Source organism: Astyanax mexicanus, chromosome 13 (genome assembly GCF_023375975.1).
Source record: "Astyanax mexicanus isolate ESR-SI-001 chromosome 13, AstMex3_surface, whole genome shotgun sequence".
Classification (NCBI taxonomy): domain Eukaryota; kingdom Metazoa; phylum Chordata; class Actinopteri; order Characiformes; family Acestrorhamphidae; genus Astyanax; species Astyanax mexicanus.
The window spans coordinates 35372196-35390336 of NC_064420.1; the positions used below are offsets into that span (position 1 = coordinate 35372196).

The following is an 18141-nucleotide window of genomic DNA, read 5'->3' on the forward strand; positions in this document are numbered from 1 at the left end:
TTCCGTTACCAAGGAGCTCGGCCCAAGCTCCCCACAAACTCTGCAGCAGGCCAGCACGACGAGCCAGCGAACGCTCCTCAGTGTTTACAACCGTATTCCCGGATTATACTCACAAATTACAGCCTTTTATCATATATTTTACTGATTTACTGACTGTGTAGAGCGACGGCTGCGCGGCTGTTATATATGTGTAAGTTACGCGCTCGTACTGAAGAGATACAAAGCTAACGGTAACTTTTTGCGAGGTTAGCTAGTTAGCGCGTTAGCTAACGTTAATTAACTGTTACCTCAGGCTATAGTCGTTACAGCTAGTTTATACAGGTTAATTTAGCTAAGCGAAGCGACATTTTTACACAGATAACATTAGAAACGCTTTCTGAGAAAGTGTGAGTAGATAACTGTTAGCAATTCAGCTATTTACCTAACAGTTAGCGAGCTAAGCTATCTAAGTACAGACTTCGTTGGTTTAACTGTGTGTTTCATAACGTAGTTAACGGAGCGCCTCGCGCTCTTGTGCCTTTAGTTAGCTAACCTAGCTAGCTAACCTGCTGCTTACTTGTAACGTTATAATAACGTTTAACTGGCTAGAGTTAGTTTAAATATGTGTTTATACAGCTCTGGGAAAAAATAAGAGGCCACTTCAATTTCTTACGTTTGAGTAAAATGAACATTGTTGTTTTATTCTACAAACTACATACAACATTTCTCCCAAATTCAAAATAAAAATAATGTAATTTAGAGCATTTATTTGCAGAAAATGAAAAATAGCTAAAATAACAAAAAATATGCAGAGCTTCAGACCTCAAAAAAATGCAAAGAAAACAAGTTTTTATTCCTAAAGTTTTATAAGTTCAGAAATCAATATTTGGTGGAATAACCCTTTTTTTTAATCACAGTATTCATGCATCTTGGCACGTTCTCCTCCACCAGTCTTACACACTGCTTTGGGTAACTTTATGCCACTCCTGGTGCAAAAATTCAAGCAGTTCGGCTTGGTTTAATGGCTTGTGATCATCCATCTTCCTCTTGATTATTTTTCAGAGGTTTTCAATTTGGTAGAATCAAATAAACTCATCATTTTTAAGTGGTCTCTTATATTTACTAGAGCCGTATGTGTATATATGAGTGATATGCAGATATGCAGCCGGTTTTATAACGTTTTAACCTACGGTTAATGTAAAGACATGAAAGCAGAGCGCCTGGACTGCGCTGGGTCTGTGAACGTGGTGTATGGCCTCAATGGACTCTCCCATAGAGGAATTTGCGTTTTTCTGTGTGTGCCATACAAAAGATAATGATTAGGAGTGTATATGGTCGGTGTGTTTTGGTAGCCAAATGTTGGAAGGCACCTGGCCAACTTTACTGTCATCAGGACAGTGAGGTCATTTGCAAGTGATGCAAGGAGTGCTTTCCAGCTTCACTGGGACATGGAGCAAAAAGAGGTAAGAAGCTAACTGCATAAGTCTTATTTTTGCACTTTATGTCACAACATCTTAATGCATAGAGGAGTCAAACCTGTTCAAACAAATTTTAAACACCCACCAGCACATATGAGTCTCTATCTCTTCTGCTTTGATGGAAAGAATCAGCCCAGTATTGACAGGTTTTCCACAGGTTTTAGACTGTCAGAAATGTAAACCTGGATATGGAACATGGACTAGGTGGGATTTAGATGGGCTTGTGTTTTTACTTGCATTCAACTGGGCTGCCCAACTGGGCCCGTTATTACAGCCCAACTTAATCTCACATAGGTCCAATCTAGACTCAGTGTGCAGCTTTTACAACAATGTTTAACCTTTTCAGACCTGAATTATGTGCCACTGATGGGAAAATATAAATAATAATAATGCTGTTTTCTGTCTGTAAGGCACATGAATGAGTAACATTCTAAAATAAAACCTATATTAACATTAAATAAAAAAAAGCATTAAAAAGGTTTCTAAATCACATACACTTAGTTAAAAAAGCTCTTTGAATTAGCCTCTTTGGCCAGTTGTAATGGACGCAGGGTCTGAAAGGCTTAACCTCATCTAAACACATTTATACACTCATATTTTCTGTTGATTAATAGTAGTACAAGCTGTTTTTTATTTTCTCATCTTAGCAATGACCAGTCAGGCCTCTAATTATTCTATTCTCTGTTGAAACTTAAGAGTCTTAGTCCAATGTTAAGCTGAGCTAAAGACGTTGTTGCCATGTGGGTCAGCCAGACCTCTTCCTGTACCTTTTCTCCAGTTTCCAAAAGTATTTGAAGGTGGAGGAAACAGTACACACTCACTCATATGTAATTTATCTAAAGAAAAGCCTTTAAATAGTTTAAAAAGTTATATACAGGATTTGTAAATTGACATTTAATCCATTTCCAAAGATTAGTTTATTTACATTGCTACTCACCAGCTGTAAGCTGATAACCAATAATTTATTTACTTAAAAACTGCCTTTATTTTTATTTAATTGTATTTTTTTACTATTGTTTTTTCCATTTTTAGTTCATTTGTCCCTAGCAGTTTACAGCAAAATTGTATACACTAGATTTTGGACCATTTCTGGTTATTGACTGTACCTGAAGAACTTAAATGGCAAATAAAAGGGGAAAAAAATTAAAAAAAAAAAAAACTTAAAAAAAAAACTCTATTCTAAAACTTTTGACCTATAGTGTATGTGGGGCCATCATATGAAGAACATGGATGAAAAAAAAACAGCTTTCCAGTTGGGCTACCCATACAGGCCCCCTTTTTTGCTATCTTTTATTTATTTATTTTTAAGGAAAAAGATGAGTTGCAGGAGCTCTCTGTACACTTGCAAAAGGAAGGCTTGTCCACTGAGGCTTCTGCAGACGAGCGACAGTGTCACCTGTGGCGTCTGCTCCAGCGCAGTGAGGGCAGCCTGGTCTCAGCTACAGAGGAGCTGCAGACACTGCGCGCACAGCAGGCTGGCGAGATGAGAGAGGTGAGACTCCAGATGGCAAGCTGGGACAGCCTGTCTAAAGCATAGCTAATGATCACCCCTTTCATCAACATTTTATCATGAGCACACTGACTCTCAACAAAGAGAGGTGTTCACAACTTGTTGCTTTTACCATCTGCTTAACTTGTTTTTAATTAAGTTTGACTATTTATTTAGTTATATTTATTTTAGTATGATTGAATCAATATTTGATCCTTCCCTTCATTCAGGTGGAAAATTATGTGGAGCACATTCGAAATATGCTGGAGGAGCGGGAAAGCCTGACAGCTGAATACGAACGAGACAACGAGCATCTTCGTACTGAGCTCGCACAAATGAAGCACCAGCAAGGTAAGCTTACTGTGATAATCTGCTCATGTTCTCATTGGTTATAGAGTCTTTAATTGCCTTAAGTGCCTATCATGTTGTGTTCATGTATATTCATCAGAAATTTGTCTTGTATATATAAAAAAAATTGTAGCGTGTATGGTACTGTCTTAACTGGTAAAAATTATTACCCGTTTATTCCAGAGTGCCAGTGTAAGGAGGTCGTGGAGATGCTGGAGCAAGAGGGTCTAGATGAGATCAGTCACAGCAGTGCGAGTGAGCAGGTGGCCTATCTGCTGGTGGAGAGAGTTACCTTGCTAGAGAGGTTGGAGGCTGCAGAGAGGAAGCTTGATACACAGACACTCACTGGCAACCTTAGGGAGGTTCATCTACAGGTATTCTTCAACTAATATCGCCTACTAATCATTAGGAGGAGGTTTGCAATCTAGCTGATGCTGACAGCCTGTGTAAATGTTATTGGACTGGAAGATGCTGAGTTAAAAAAGATATGCTATCAGTAGATAAATGTCTTATTGCGGCCTTCAAATAATCAATTTACTTAATGGACACCCGCTGTGCTGTCCACTGTGGATGGTTATACCTTCTACTGAGAAAACAAAGTTTACAGGAGGAAATGATCTTGTTTTTTGGTGATAAGAAGACACACTACACAACAGTACTATTTTAAAACTCGTTTTCAAATAAACCCACATTCAGGTCTGCATTCTTTGTTTACTGTATTGTCTGTACCTTGCCATTTCATAACTGGATTTTGCAGTGTCAGTTAGAAATCCTCCCTTTCAAATTTATACACTCACACCTGCAGCCAACCTTGTCCAGAGATAGATAAGCACTCACTCCCTTTACTTGGCACATTCTCATCAACTACCATAAGCAGAAGACCCCAACACCATTTTTTAGACAGTTTTAGCTTGAGGAAGGTGTGCAGTCTTTAAAAATGTAAATAGATTATTCAGTGTATCCAGAAACTCCTACAGATCTAACTATAGCAGCTTAAATTAAAGGACAGAGTCAGAAGGTCACTGGCATTCATATGCTTTAGAAGAAAAGCTTTAGAATAAAATAATAGCATACAAAAATGTGTCAGTATAAATGTATACAAGTTGGCTTTCCCACACAAAATCGATACAAGATCTAGAATATGTAACATTGAATTAAATCCTGTTGTATTTTGTTTTGACTGTTTTCTCTGTTGGGCATTAGGAGGAACTGGACCATATCCGGCAAACTCTTGAGGAGGAGCTCAAGCAGCAAAAGGAAACCATGCGCCACGCCAAAGAGAGCATGAACAAGGTGAGGATGTCTCAGGAGGAATTTACTGCTGCCCATGCAAACAAAAAAAATATTTTGTACCCTTTAGGCATAGACCTGTATATTGGAATATTTTGTTATGTTTTGTTATCCTGTACCATTCATGACTAAAAATACCCTGGTTTTTATCCCAAGGGACAGGAATCTCCAACACAGAGCCCCTGGAGGAAACTCTTTGGTGTGCGCAAGGCTACACAAAGGGCACAGAGCCTAACTCCTGTATGTTTTTGAACCTGCTGTATTCATTTTGTCACCAGTCATGTTGGGACTTGAGTAACTGAGTAATCGGTGCATAGCAGAGCAGTACTTTGCTTGCAGCGTGCTTGAAATGATCTCCTTAGAACAGATTAGATGTCCCTCGCCTACCCCTCATGTGCATATCTCACTGATCAGATGGTCACAGGGAGCAGAATAAATTTTCTTTGCAGATTCTTGGCAGCTTTTTGGCAGCTTGTGGCATGACGACTCTAACATGGCAGGTTCCTCAAGTCTAATCATACAAATTTTGTTTTCTAAATATACTAAATCTAAGCTACTCTGTTTCCTTTAATGGGTCTTGTTTTTTATGTGTGGGCCAGTTGTAGGGAATACTGGCACTGTTCACTCTAGAGCATGGTTCCCATTCAGCTTCACTCAAACTCCTCAATGTGGCACATGCATGTGAGCACAAGCATGCACCCTGGGTTGGCTCCTACTTGTTATCCCATATGCAGAAATATTATATATTCAATATGTGTTCTTCTACAGGCACACACTGAGGTGTTGGCTAAAGAGCGCACAGAGCGTAAGAAGTTAGAGAGGGACCTAGAAGAAGCTTCCAGCAGGCTTGCTATGGCTCATGAAGAGATTCGCAACCTGACCGATGAGCTAGACCTGGCCCGAAAGGCCCAGGCCTTTTGTGGTGAGTGAGCAGTCAGGAGAAGGAAGTGAATAAATGTTCCAATGACTGACTGTTATTATTAAACTTTAAAACATGTATCCATTGTGTTCATTTCAGGGTCTGACCTGCAGACAACGGGAGTAGAAGTGGCACGGCTGAAACAAGAAGTAGAAAAACTGAAACAGTGTGGTAAATTAACTGTCTAATATTATCTAAAATGCCACAGGGGTTTGGACCTATTGATTATATTTTTGTGTTTCCTAGTTTTCGTTTTCATGATAACTTATAAGAATAGTAATAAAAACCGTGTTATAAAGCCTATATTTAACTTGCATTATTAGGGTATGCTCTTCAGGATTTAAGAGCTTTTTGAAAACTGCTGCTTCTGAGCAACTGATGTTTGAATGATAGATATGGTGGAGCTACAGAAGGCCAAAGAACGCAATGAAAGACTTGACACAGAGATTCTGGTGCTGAGGGATAGAGTGCGCACTTTGGACACCGAAAGAAAGAGTCTTTTGAAAAGGGTGGGTATTGCATAGATATACAGTTAGACATTTACATATTTGTTAGTAATTTTTTGTCACAAGCATGACAGAACATTACTACAGTACTACACAAAAAATGCTCTAAGTACGGTAAAATCTTATCTCTGCTGCAGCTTGAAAATTCTAAGATACAGTCCAGTAATGGAGGCAGCACAGAACATGGGTCAAATCACTCTGTACAGGTAAAGTAGCTTTAATATAATTCCAATTAAATGGAATTTCGTTGGCCCCTAATACATTCACATCTGTTTCCACTATGTGTTGCTATAAATGCTATGAATTAACTGGAAAAGCATAAATATTGTTCTAACAAGCTGATGTCTGCCTCAGGATGATGGAAATGACAATCCAGAGCTTTTAGATAGACCACTAAATGGTAGTGAAGAGCACCTTCATAAAAGGTATTTAACAACTGTTCAGATTGGTTTGTTTTAAGTTTGATAACATAAAAAGACGAACCTGTGCCGAATCAGTATAATGTATATTCTGTTGTGTGTGAGAACAGGTGTCGAAGGGAGTCTGAGGATAAGGACTGCCGTCTGCGGGAGCTGCAGAGAAGGCTGCAGAAACAGCAGCAGGAGCACGAGGAGCTTGTAGAAAGGAACGAGGAGCTGGAAGCACTTTTGGGAGAGGTGCAGAACAAGGCGAAAGAGGAGCGTGAACTCCATGAGTGTGAGATGGAGGGCTTGCAACGAAAGGTGAGGCTTCACAGTATTGGTTTCAGTTCTTTCTGTCAAGTTGCATTTGATGCTGTTTATTTTAAGATAATTTTGTTTGATATACATTTTATATTGCTTTCACAGATAAAAAATATGGAGTCACAGCTGGAAACAAAGAGCCATTTAAAACCTGAAGAAAAGGGTGTTCAGGAAAAGGAGTCTGTGCCTGAGGTAACAGTCTGGTATTTTGCGTGTATGGTAGTAAAATCTGAATAGTAACTTTACATAAATTTAATCTTAGACTAAGCTGTTACTACCATTAAGGGGTGTATAAAGCAACTGCTATATCTAAGACGAAAAAAAAAAAGAAAAAAAAAAAAATATATATATATATATATGTATATGCAGTGTGTTGAATCGTAATCCCTATATTATACATAGGATTTGTAACATTTTATAAAAAAATGTCTCAGTATATTATATCATAACACCTCATAACTCTTGCTAATACACTGCCATAGGGCTTGTAGTGTAACGGCATTGGAAATGAGTCGGGGGGGCGGGGGGTGGGTTAGGATACAATACTTATTGTGAAATATTTTCATTCAGACAAAATGCACCAGTAAAATTTACTGCACACTTTTCAGTTAAACAATATGAATTACATTCCACGACTCCACATGCTCTTGAGATCACTATAACATATGACAATATGATAAAATATGTTTTGCACTGCCCATCTATAATTACATATAATTTTTTTTTTATTTATATGCTTTAACACAAAGATAAAAGATGGTGGCATTCAAGAGAGGCTGACATTTCTTGAGAATCGCCTTGCAGAGGAGAAGGACTGGAGGAAGCAGTTAGAGGTGGACCTAGCTGTAGCCCAGTCTTCTCTCAAAAAAGAGAAACAGGTAATACATGGTACACATTCAGATTCATTATGATAAGAAATGTTTTTATTATATACTGGTGTCTAAAGCCTCTGAGAATAAAAGGATTCTGTGGGAATCTTCTTTTCAGGTAATGCTCAGAGATCATGAGGAGCTGAAGAGATTGCGTATAGAGGTGCAGAGCTTGCAGGCTGCATGCCAGCAGGAGAAATCCCTCAACAAGAGCCTCACTCATATTAAGGGAGAAAAGGGAATTTTGGAAGAGAAGGTAATAAAATCAATGTGCTGATGAGCAGCAGATTAGTCAGTAAATGATGGATATTTGTGGAAAATCATTGTGATGTAATTTGTTGCTAAATAGAATCAATTCTTTATATGGACCAAAATATAAATATTTGACCAAAACCAAATCCAAATACTTTTTCGTAAAAAAAAAAAAAAAAAATACAAAGGCTTAGTTAGCTTAGTAAACGTTACTACTGTTATCCTAGGCCTGTATTTACAGCATATGTCTTTTAACTGATAAATGAACAGTTTGTGAAGAAATTAAACTCTCCCTGCTGGCTCTCTCCCACACTCCCTGCCACTGAGCAGCACTTTTGGAATAGGGGCATGAAGATTAAGCCAGCCACAGCTGATAGAAAATCCTAAAGCTAAAGGAAATATTGCAATAGGATTTAAAATAAATAGATCATTGTTTGGTATGAAATATTTACTGTCACACAACTAGACTTTCTCTGAGTATTTGGCAGCCGATGTAAGACTTTTCAGGCAAATTTTTTGGTTGCAGTCCAGAAGGACTGTAGGATACTGTTTGCTGATTTTAGTGTCTAGCACTCCTTGTAGATTTGTCTCACTTGTTAATTAGCAAGTTTATTAATTTACATATTTCAACAGGACAATTGCCGAATTGTGCTGGACACTGGCCTTTTAGAACAAGACCTGAAAACCACTAACTTGAACACTGCAAAAGCTCATAGCCAGCATGTCATTTGCAGGTGGCCAAGTTGGAGCGGGCTCAAACACGACTTCAGGACAACCTGGCAGAGCAGACGGAGAACAGCAGAGTGCAGGAGGACCTGAGAGAGAACAGGGAGCAGGTGACACAGCTTAAAGTTCAGGTTGAACAATTGAGATCAGAACAGTCTGCACTGGAGAAAGAACGCAGCACTCTGAGGTAAGACACTCTTTTGAATACAAATATAATAAGATATTTTAAGCTATTATATTACAAGAGGTGTGTGAACAGATCAGGTCAGTTTGTTGCTATGTAGGTAACTGAGCATTTGTACCTTAGCTACGGTTTGTTGTGTTTTGAACTGCAAGTGATTTAAACCTGAAGACTGTAAACAAGCCACAGTTTGCAGTCCAGGACCTCAGCCAACACACATTTGTGAGATCTGTTAATCTGTATAACTGTTTCTGCCAATGCTACTGTAAACTAATGAGGAATCATAATTCATTGTTTTGTGTTTTAGGGATGAGCTTGTGGAGAAGCGCAAGGAGGTTATGGAGCTGCAGACTGAGCTCAGCATCAGAGCCCATGAGAGACTGCAGACAGAAGGCCAGATGGAGCGTCTCGGTCTGGAACTGCAGCACGTAAAGGAGCAGCTCCATACTGCAAAGCAGGAGAAGGCTCTTGACCCTAATCCTAAACCTCTTGCAGGAGAGATGGAAGGGCTCAGCCAGGTAAGGCTCTTGCCACTGCCTCTGAGCTGGAGAAAAAAATGTTTATCCTACAGGGAACATGGGTAACAATTATCATTAGCTGTAATAGTAACTAATAACACAGTGAACTTTTTGTTAAAGTTTTGAAAGCAAAGGCATTCTTCAAACTCTGATTTGTAATAGAGAGAATGGCATCTCTTTTATTGGCACTCTGGGGTGAGAACGCTGCTGCTACACTGTGTAACTTTGCTTCATTTTCTCAATACATATGATTATTTCACTTTAGATGCTGGCGTTATATCTGTTAGCTTGTCATTAAATGTAAATGTAATGCTGTCCATTGAGGGGAGCTCAAAGTTTGATTTGTATGTATGTCAGTGTAGTACATTTTGAAATGTGTTTTTGATCTGTGGGAGGGAGCCCAGGAGGCACAAATACTAATTCTTGCATAATGCTGCTTTGAGACCCTGCTGTGCAAATTAAAAAGCATGAAAACTTACATTAGTGTTAAAAAAAAAATTTGCACAGGTCACACATAAAAATAATACATATAATAAATAAAGCCTGTAGCATTCAAATAGATGACGTAGAACTTGTTTACAATTGTTTGTTACATTGTATTTATTTGGTCTGGTTTGTTTTGGTTTTGCACTGCAGTTTACTGAGGCTTGTTTCTTAAAAATAAGTTCTATATACACTGAAATATTGGCTACTTGAATACCTGGCTTATGCTTATCCTATGTTTACCTTTGGCAAATCATACTTCAGAATTCAGTTTATAGCTGGTGTAGCTCATATAAGGGGTGTTTGTTGATAGGCTGGTGTGTGAGATTTGTGCTGATGTGTGTTTCTCTCCCAGGTGGTGTGTGTGAGGTCAGAGATGAGCATGCTTCACTCCACACTGGAAGAGGAGAGACAGCTGGCCAACCAGCAGCAGCTGGCCCTGCAGGCTCAGATCAGCGAGGCACAGGCCCGGGCCAAGGTCAGCCATATTAACCATAAATAAAACTGCATTCCCATAGATACACACATACACACACATGCACACAAGACTAGAAATACATATTATGTTCAAAAATATTCTAAACTCTTCTAAAATGCTGAGTTCATGTATTAGCATAAATATAGTACACAAGCTCAATGCCACCACTGTTTGTCTGTTCATCTACAGGCACAAGACTCTGTCCTGCAACAAAAGGGAGAGGAGAATAAGCAGCTAAAGCAAGACCTCCAAAGGACCCAGCACCTCTTCACTTCAGCTGAGCGGGAGCTGCGCTACGAGAGGGAGAAAAACCTTGACCTTAAGAGACACAATGCACTTTTAGACCAAGAGAAGATAAAGGTATTTTATGATACATGAATATTACAAATATTTTTGCTTGATTGTTCACATATTAAATGTATGTATTTATATATAAATTTACTTTCACACCTACCCTTCATTGTTTGGTCTGGACTTTTAGATTTTTTTCATTTTGGTTCTTAAACAAATTAGCAATGCTGTTGGGATGAATATGAATGTTAACAGTGCTGTGCTCTGTTAGCTGTGTGCAGAGCTCAAGCAAGCCCAGGCTAAACTGGCCCAGCTGGAGACCAGTACCACAGGGCAGACTGCAGACCTGGAGCAACTGCATCAAAGAACCAGGGAGTTGGAGCTGGAGCTGGCCAGAAGCAGCCAGAACAAACAAACCAGCAACAGCCTCAGAGAGGAGCTCAATGCAGAGAGAGCCCGTGTCATCACTGCCGATAAGAAGGTGAGTTTTGTGGGCTAAAACCTCAACTACTTTGTCCTGTAATGGGACAGAAACTAGTATTGTGTCCCATGACATTTGCTATGTCCCATGGGCTGATTTCACGGATGATTCTAGTGACACCAGTCACTAATTCCTTTTATTATGTATTTCTAGTTGTTTCCAAGCCGCCCCCGAGGTAACATACATGATCATATTACATACTGCTATCCCATGACTTTTGGTATGTCATTGTATATGCGAGCTCATTAGCTGCAGTCTGATGTTTCACAGTTCATTTAAATGCCTTGCAGGAACAGGAAGGTGTCATTTTGTAAACTTCTGCTCTAAAGGTAGATATTGTCTGTGGTTTGTTTAACAGATATAATTGGGGTATATTTATAGCTGGATACATGGATTGTTAATTTCATTAATTACATTAATTTCCAATAATCAAAGCTTTTTTTCCAGCAGTAAATGGCTAAACTGTCTGTCTGATAATCTGTCAGATACTATGTACTTCACTACTGTAACTGTAATTGAAAGACGATTGTAGCTGCATTCAATTGTTTCTTCATAATGTGGGTGCGAAATAATTCTCTGCTTTGATGCTTTAATTTTTTGTTTTTGTATTAAAATCTGTAATTTTTGCTAACGGTTGGGGGAGCTCACTGACACTTTACACTGCAGTCACACTAACTATATGATATGCTTGTTTTGAGGTCTTGGAGCTTCAGCAACAGCTGAAGAACACTCTGCATCAGTTACGTCTGGAGGAAGCCAGAGCTGGAGAGACCAGCAAGCTGGAGCGAGACACTAGAGATATGTCTGATAACCTGTCTGCTCTCCGAGCCAAACTGCAGGAGGAACAACTCCAGAGGTGAGCTCACATTATGCATCATTGCAGACTAAATGTATATGAGTCACCCTCACTGAAATTGAAGCTGTCAGAGCAGCTACATTATAGTGAAATTAAGATATAGACGATATGAGTTGTTATGTAAGATAACAACATTAATTAAAATGAAACATTGCAGTTCAGAGACCTGCTTGACATGCAGTTAAATTTTTAGGTGACTCACCTCATTATTTCCCGCCCTTTGCTTATAGGAAGTTGCTGGAGCAGAGAGAAGAGGAGCTGCAGCAGCAGGTGCGCTCTCTGCGCATGAAGGAAGCCACTCTCAGCCGAACTAACTCTGAGCTCACTCACCGCTCGCAGCAAATGGACACACGGCTGGAGGTGCTTGAGAACGAGCTGAGTGCTGCCAGAGAGCAGGTTGGTATTAACAGTGAAGGACGCTGTTGAGTTATCAAAGATATTACCAGGCTCAAGGCTATTACTCTGCTGGTTTGCTAGAGACAGGGGCTTAAGAACAAACTGTATGAGAACCTTCTTTCTGCTTATTGGTCAGATCTGTCTGGCCCAGGAGCAAGAAAGTGAATACAGGAAAAAGATCCTGTGCTCTGGACTAACACATATCGTCGATGTCGATTGAAAAACAAGCATCTCCAAAACATCAACAGGAGAGAGAGAAAAAACCTTCTAAACTTTCAATGGAAGTCAATGTAGAAAGAATTTATTTTGGGTAATTTTGAAGTATTTCTATTAGTCCGTTCATCAAGAAATTTTGGCACAGTGTAAGGCACAGTTAGTTTAAATTATGTAATCAACTAAAAATCAACAAATATGGATTTTTTTTTTATTGGACAGCAACAATATGTTTCTGTAGGTGTCACAAAATGTGCTGAACTCAATATTTATTGAAAAATTGATTGTGCATGTTTTCAATTCTCAACTTCTCACCTTTTTGTATGAAAAAACTTTAGTTTTGTGTAAACACTGAATCTGGGCAACCAAAGCTTAATAATATAAACACATGAAAAAGTTCATTTTAATAAAACACTCATAAATTAATTTGTTATACTGCATTAATATTATCTGCACTATATTAGGAAACAGAATTGTTTTTTTGACAGAAGATTGTACTTAATAAACAAATCTAAATCTAAATCTGAGATCTAAATCTCAGAAAAGCAGCACACAGATCTTCAGACTAAACAGTGCAATGTATTGTTGGATTGTTACACTGCACTGAAAATACAGGAATATGTAGATACCACTACAAAAGAGTGCTACCCCAAATTAGCGCACTATATAGTTATAGGGCAAAGTTTCAGACACAGGAGCAAAGGTACAGATGATATTTTTCAATAGCTATAGAAATTATCTGAAGTATACAAAGTACATCTGAACCTGTTAAGCTCAAACCTGCAGAGAATATTTGATAGCTGGGTTAATATTTGAAGTCAGTTCATGTTCTCACCACAAACTCCACACTTAAAAGGGGTCTCAGTGAAGTTGTTTTTTGGTCTGAATTCAAGTGTAATTACTGCATTCACACCTGCCCAAACAAATCGCACCAAGCACAAAAACAAATTACAGGTGAGAAAACACCTTTGAATTGATTTTTAACAGGCGTCTTAACATCTTGTTGAAGCTGACTACTCTAAATTCCAAGTTACTTGATATGAGTTGTTTAAATCACATTCTCTATTGCCGGTTTCTGGCATCTCCTGTAGCAGAGGCTGAGTCAGACAAACTGCCATGACCTGGAAGACCAACTCATGTCTTCTCACCAGGAGTCTGAGAGACTGCAGGAAGAGCTGCAGCAGGCCCTACAACAGCTCGACACTAACATCAGGTAGAAACTTTATAACCTTTCAAGAATTAGATTAATTGAAATTTTCTATAAATCATGTAATGACTTTGTCTGTTGAATGTAGGAGATACAATGAAAAGCAGTCTATGCACAAAACCAAGCTGCGCAGAGCAAAGCAACTGTTCTTGAAGGCAACTACCCAGCGAGACCTGAGGATTCAGAAGCTGGAAAGTGATCTGGCCCTTGCAACAAGTCTGTCAGAGAAAGTGAGATGCCTTCAATTTTAAAGGTTACGCTTAAATTAAATTTAGCTCTGCAGGCTAACTCCCTTTTTTGTAATGGTTTGGAAAGGAAAAGGACTGGATCAGGACTGTGACAGAGGAGAATGACCAGCTCCTGTTGGAGAGGCGAGAGTTGCTGAAGAGGATGACTGAGGCTGAGGAGATGGGGAACAATGGAATGAGAACGGCTACTACCACACAGCAAAGGTATAGACGTGCCTCATGCTAGCAATGCACTGAAATAAAAAAAATTGGGTTGATCGAAAAAAACAAAACAAAATGGAACATTTGTCCAAATTGTCCATTTGTTTTTTTATTTTTTTTACAGGTTTTGTTAATTATATCAATACCTTAATTTGCTGCAAACCAAAAAAACACAGCTGAATATCTATATTTTTTCCCACTCTGTCTTAGGGTAAAGTTTTTGGAAATGGAGAATAATCAGCTTCAGGAGAAAACCCTGAAGCTGGCCAGTCAGATTGGAGTTTTGGAACGTGCACTGAGAAATCTTCAGTCAGGGTGCACTGTTGAGGTAAGTGTTAATTTCAAGTTTTCTGTTTAGTTGTTTGGTAAATACTCATCAAATGATCGAGTAAATGATTATTACATTCTAAATGCTTATCACAGGAGGTCAAGAAAATCTTTTCTTCTGGAACACATGCTGACGGCCTGCTGCTAACATCAACTCCAAGGTATTTTACAGCCTTACGAATGCACTTTGTTAAAGTTTTGCATCATCCTGTGATTTAATAAGATGCATTATTAATTATGCCATTTTGTGTTTTTGTAATCTTGGTATAGTCCAAAGCCTGGTCTGTGTGACTCATGGGGTCTCTTGGACGCCATCCGCAGGGTTAAAGTGGGGGATCATGCCAAGAGCCTGGAGTCCTCTCTGTCCTTGCCCAACTCCCAACCTTCAGAGATTGGCTATCTGAACGTAAGCTCTCCTATGGCCCCCAGTGCCACAATGGATCAAGAGGAGAACCACAGCACAGCCAGTGAAGATGCCTGAGGGAATGGCACCTCTGTTACATAATTTGCCAGTCTTCTTTAGATTCGAAAGTCTCTAAGACCGTAAAGTTATTAAATAACTGGGCTGAAGATGCCTGTGCTCAACAAGGTTGATTTATTCCTGCCATTAGGAGTCTTGAAAGGACATCTGGCTGTAATATAGCTTAATTTTGTGGTGGAAATAAGGTGAGCAATGTAAGAGGACTCACAGCAGAACATTCAGCCTTGTTACGCTTATCCTGTGATAATAATTTTACTAGAAAAGGACTGATTTTATTTGAAAAACTTCCTTTTGCTACAATTTAGGGCAGTGCTGCTGTTGTTTCTTGTCTGGAAGTCGAAGCTGATTGGTAGCCAGATCATATAGATAACCTTCCAGAAGAGATCGCCCCCTGCAGCACAATCATTGGCACTGTGATTGAAACTATATATATATATATATATATATATATATATATATATATTTTTTTTTTTTTTTAGATTTTTTTTTTTTATGTTCATTTAATGAACCACGTTTGCCCTTGCTTTTACTCAGGGTCATTACATTGCTTTCCACTGAGTTTATTGCCTTTGCCACACACCACATATTTGTTAGATTAGTGGACTTCTTTCAATGCTTTGAGGACCCTCAGCCACATCACATTGTTTTTTGCTCTCTATTCCAGACACTCATGAGTGCTTTTACATGAACTTAAAAATTACAGTTTTTACTGATTTTTCAAGTGATCAAGTAAGTGATCAAAAATCAGATTTTAGCTCAGTAATCAGATTTCAAAGTCCATGTATACTTTAAATTCTTAGGTATTCACAGATTTCTGTCTGCACAGGTCATGGTACCAGAAACTGGACACTGCAGTGTTTAGATGGGGACTAAACCCTTTCTGAGCAATGCTGAAACTGAAAGATTTAAATAATCTTAATCATCTTGCAGGTGTATGCTCATTTTGTGTTATGATGGGTTAAAAAAAAGCAGCAGCGTGAGGTTTGGGTTTCACATGATGTTTACATCATGCCTTATTCTGTAAAAATTATTGGCTGGTTGCAAAGCAAACATTTGATTATTGCCAGACTCTTAAAGACTTTTAAACTAAGAGAGTTATTGTCTGTTTACTCAAGTTTATTGATTGGATTGCTAATAGACTCTGATTTTCTATAGTAATTAGATTATTAAGTACATGTAAATGCACTGTGATCTAACTTATTTGTTATGGTAGGTGCTGGAATTGACAGGGATCTTGTAGGACCAGATTGAGAACCTCTGTGGTATGCCTTTTGCTGCTCTGCCCCCTACAGACCGGATAGGGTAAAGATTGAGAGAGCTTGGCTGATGTGGAGGTAGAACAAAAGACTCCAGGTTGAGAGACAACTGCAAGCAATATACTTCAATGGATATCAAGGCCAAAGTAGAATGCACAGCCTTTTATAAAAGCTGGGGAAAAAACTGAGGTACATTATATGTGATGTTTAGCTGTTACATGCCATGTATGTGTGTGCTTTTTTTTATGTAAACAAATACTGACAATCCACAAAGGGAGATATAACACTTAAACAGGGATCATCTTGAGCACTTTTGTTTGGGTAGAGATTTTATTGTAAAGAATGATGTTTACAACAAAAAAAACATGATTGCCTTTGCAGTTTGTGGTTGAAATTAAGCACATTTTTACACATCTGTGTTATAAGAGGTAAAGAGATAAAAGGCATGAATGCCAGCAGATTATAAAAGTAATTACAGTGGGGTCACAAGTTAATTCACAGTACTGGGTGTGTCAAAATTCAACAGTTATGCCCAGATGCGCATGCTTTTATGGACATGAGATTAACATCCAGAGCTTTTTTAAAGCTTATTTAGTGGCGTAACTCTTTGTAATGTCACTTCTATATACGAAAGTAAATAATTGCACAAATAGTTGCACCCAGTAGTGTCAGATTTCTATTCTATTCGGATGGAAGATGATGGTTATGAGGAACACTAAATGATACAAAAATGCCGTAGGGCCAATGGTTGCGGGACCTTATTTGGGATGTCTAAAATGATCTGGCATTGTATGAAATTGCACATCACACTAAGACACCAGTCATAAAAGAATCCTGTAGGAATCGTGTCAGTTGATTTCCTCTGGGTGCAACTATGTGTTTGATTATAAGTACAGGGCTATTAAAAGTGCTGTACTTAGTGTAGTCTTGTTTACTATAGTAATACGTGGTTTTGGATTGAACCAATATTGTAAAATTTGACCCTATCTCATGATATTTTCTAGTTCAGTGAGGGTCTCATGCTCAGACAATTAGAGGAAGGACTGTTGGTTGTGTTAGACCTGCATTCCCTAGCCTTGATTCTGCCTTGTGACCTTGACCACAACAAGGATTTAAATTGTCTAAAGGTGAGTGAGGATTTTTAATGATCTCAGACACAAACATTTTAAAAGCTGTTTAGAAAGACATTTGCCTAAATTATTAGAAGCAAAAACAAATAGGGTTCCATGATTCATTTTATCCTTAAAAAACTGTCTTTGGCAGAAAATGAGAGCAAAACCATAAAATTATGCATGGTACAGTGTGTATCCGTGCAGTCTTTTTGATCCGAACAGCATTACAGGTACAGATATCCGCTGCATATTTAGCATATTGTTGGATACTGTTTTTTTTATTCATATATTGTCATATTTTGTTCAAATTGTTTTAAAAGTTATGCGGTACTCAAAAATATTTCACAGGCATTTTATTTAATGAACTGCACTAACCACTATAGACTTAAGTCCTACATTAAATGAAAAAGGATGTTTAATATAAAGTGCTTATAATAATAACATACATTACTGTTTTTGCAGTTTAAATCAGTAACTTGTATGTTTTTATAATGACAAATGGTGAAGCTATTAATGTCCTGCTGCTGATCAACTTTCCACTATTTTACTGTGTTGTCACTTTCATGTTATTCAAATTAAGCACTATATAAATACATAACCCACATGAACAATTAAACACTAGTTTATATGTAACAAATGATCTAAAATATGTATTTTCTTATTAAACAGTATATTTTCATTTTTTCCATTTGTGTTTTTTTCAGAGACTGATACTGTTGATTACCTATTCTGTTTGTAATATTAAAATAGCAAAAGCACCACAAAACCCTTTTTGAGCAAAACTTCAGCTTCAGTTGGCATTCTTGGCAGAAGTATGCATAGAATACTAAGCAT

The 18141-nt window shown here is 38.3% G+C and overlaps 1 protein-coding gene across 5 annotated transcripts in view; it reads left to right on the top strand.

Annotated features, from left to right (window-relative positions):
* The first annotated feature begins 19 nt into the window (after nt 1-19).
* ccdc30 (coiled-coil domain containing 30) overlaps nt 20-18141 on the top strand; it is a 23778-nt gene continuing 5656 nt past the window's right edge. The window contains exons 1-28 of one of the 5 annotated variants that reach the window (XR_007423795.1): nt 20-1442; nt 2767-2949; nt 3177-3297; nt 3478-3668; nt 4498-4587; nt 4741-4824; nt 5353-5506; nt 5603-5674; nt 5897-6012; nt 6147-6215; nt 6364-6434; nt 6539-6731; nt 6837-6923; nt 7481-7609; nt 7719-7856; nt 8587-8765; nt 9067-9277; nt 10116-10238; nt 10428-10598; nt 10801-11010; nt 11709-11866; nt 12097-12262; nt 13567-13688; nt 13771-13912; nt 13998-14134; nt 14342-14459; nt 14555-14619; nt 14729-17322. Coding sequence is in view for 4 of the 5 variants with exons in the window: in XM_007239150.4 (XP_007239212.3) it covers nt 1428-1442; nt 2767-2949; nt 3177-3297; nt 3478-3668; nt 4498-4587; nt 4741-4824; nt 5353-5506; nt 5603-5674; nt 5897-6012; nt 6147-6215; nt 6364-6434; nt 6539-6731; nt 6837-6923; nt 7481-7609; nt 7719-7856; nt 8587-8765; nt 9067-9277; nt 10116-10238; nt 10428-10598; nt 10801-11010; nt 11709-11866; nt 12097-12262; nt 13567-13688; nt 13771-13912; nt 13998-14134; nt 14342-14459; nt 14555-14619; nt 14729-14939 (3726 nt within the window). In the remaining variant the exon portion in view is untranslated. Of the gene's footprint in view, nt 1443-2766; nt 2950-3176; nt 3298-3477; nt 3669-4497; nt 4588-4740; nt 4825-5352; nt 5507-5602; nt 5675-5896; nt 6013-6146; nt 6216-6363; nt 6435-6538; nt 6732-6836; nt 6924-7480; nt 7610-7718; nt 7857-8586; nt 8766-9066; nt 9278-10115; nt 10239-10427; nt 10599-10800; nt 11011-11708; nt 11867-12096; nt 12263-13566; nt 13689-13770; nt 13913-13997; nt 14135-14341; nt 14460-14554; nt 14620-14728; nt 18074-18141 lie in introns of those variants that run through there. The other 4 variants (XM_007239150.4, XM_022677431.2, XM_015603006.3 and 1 more) reach the window with 4 other exon arrangements.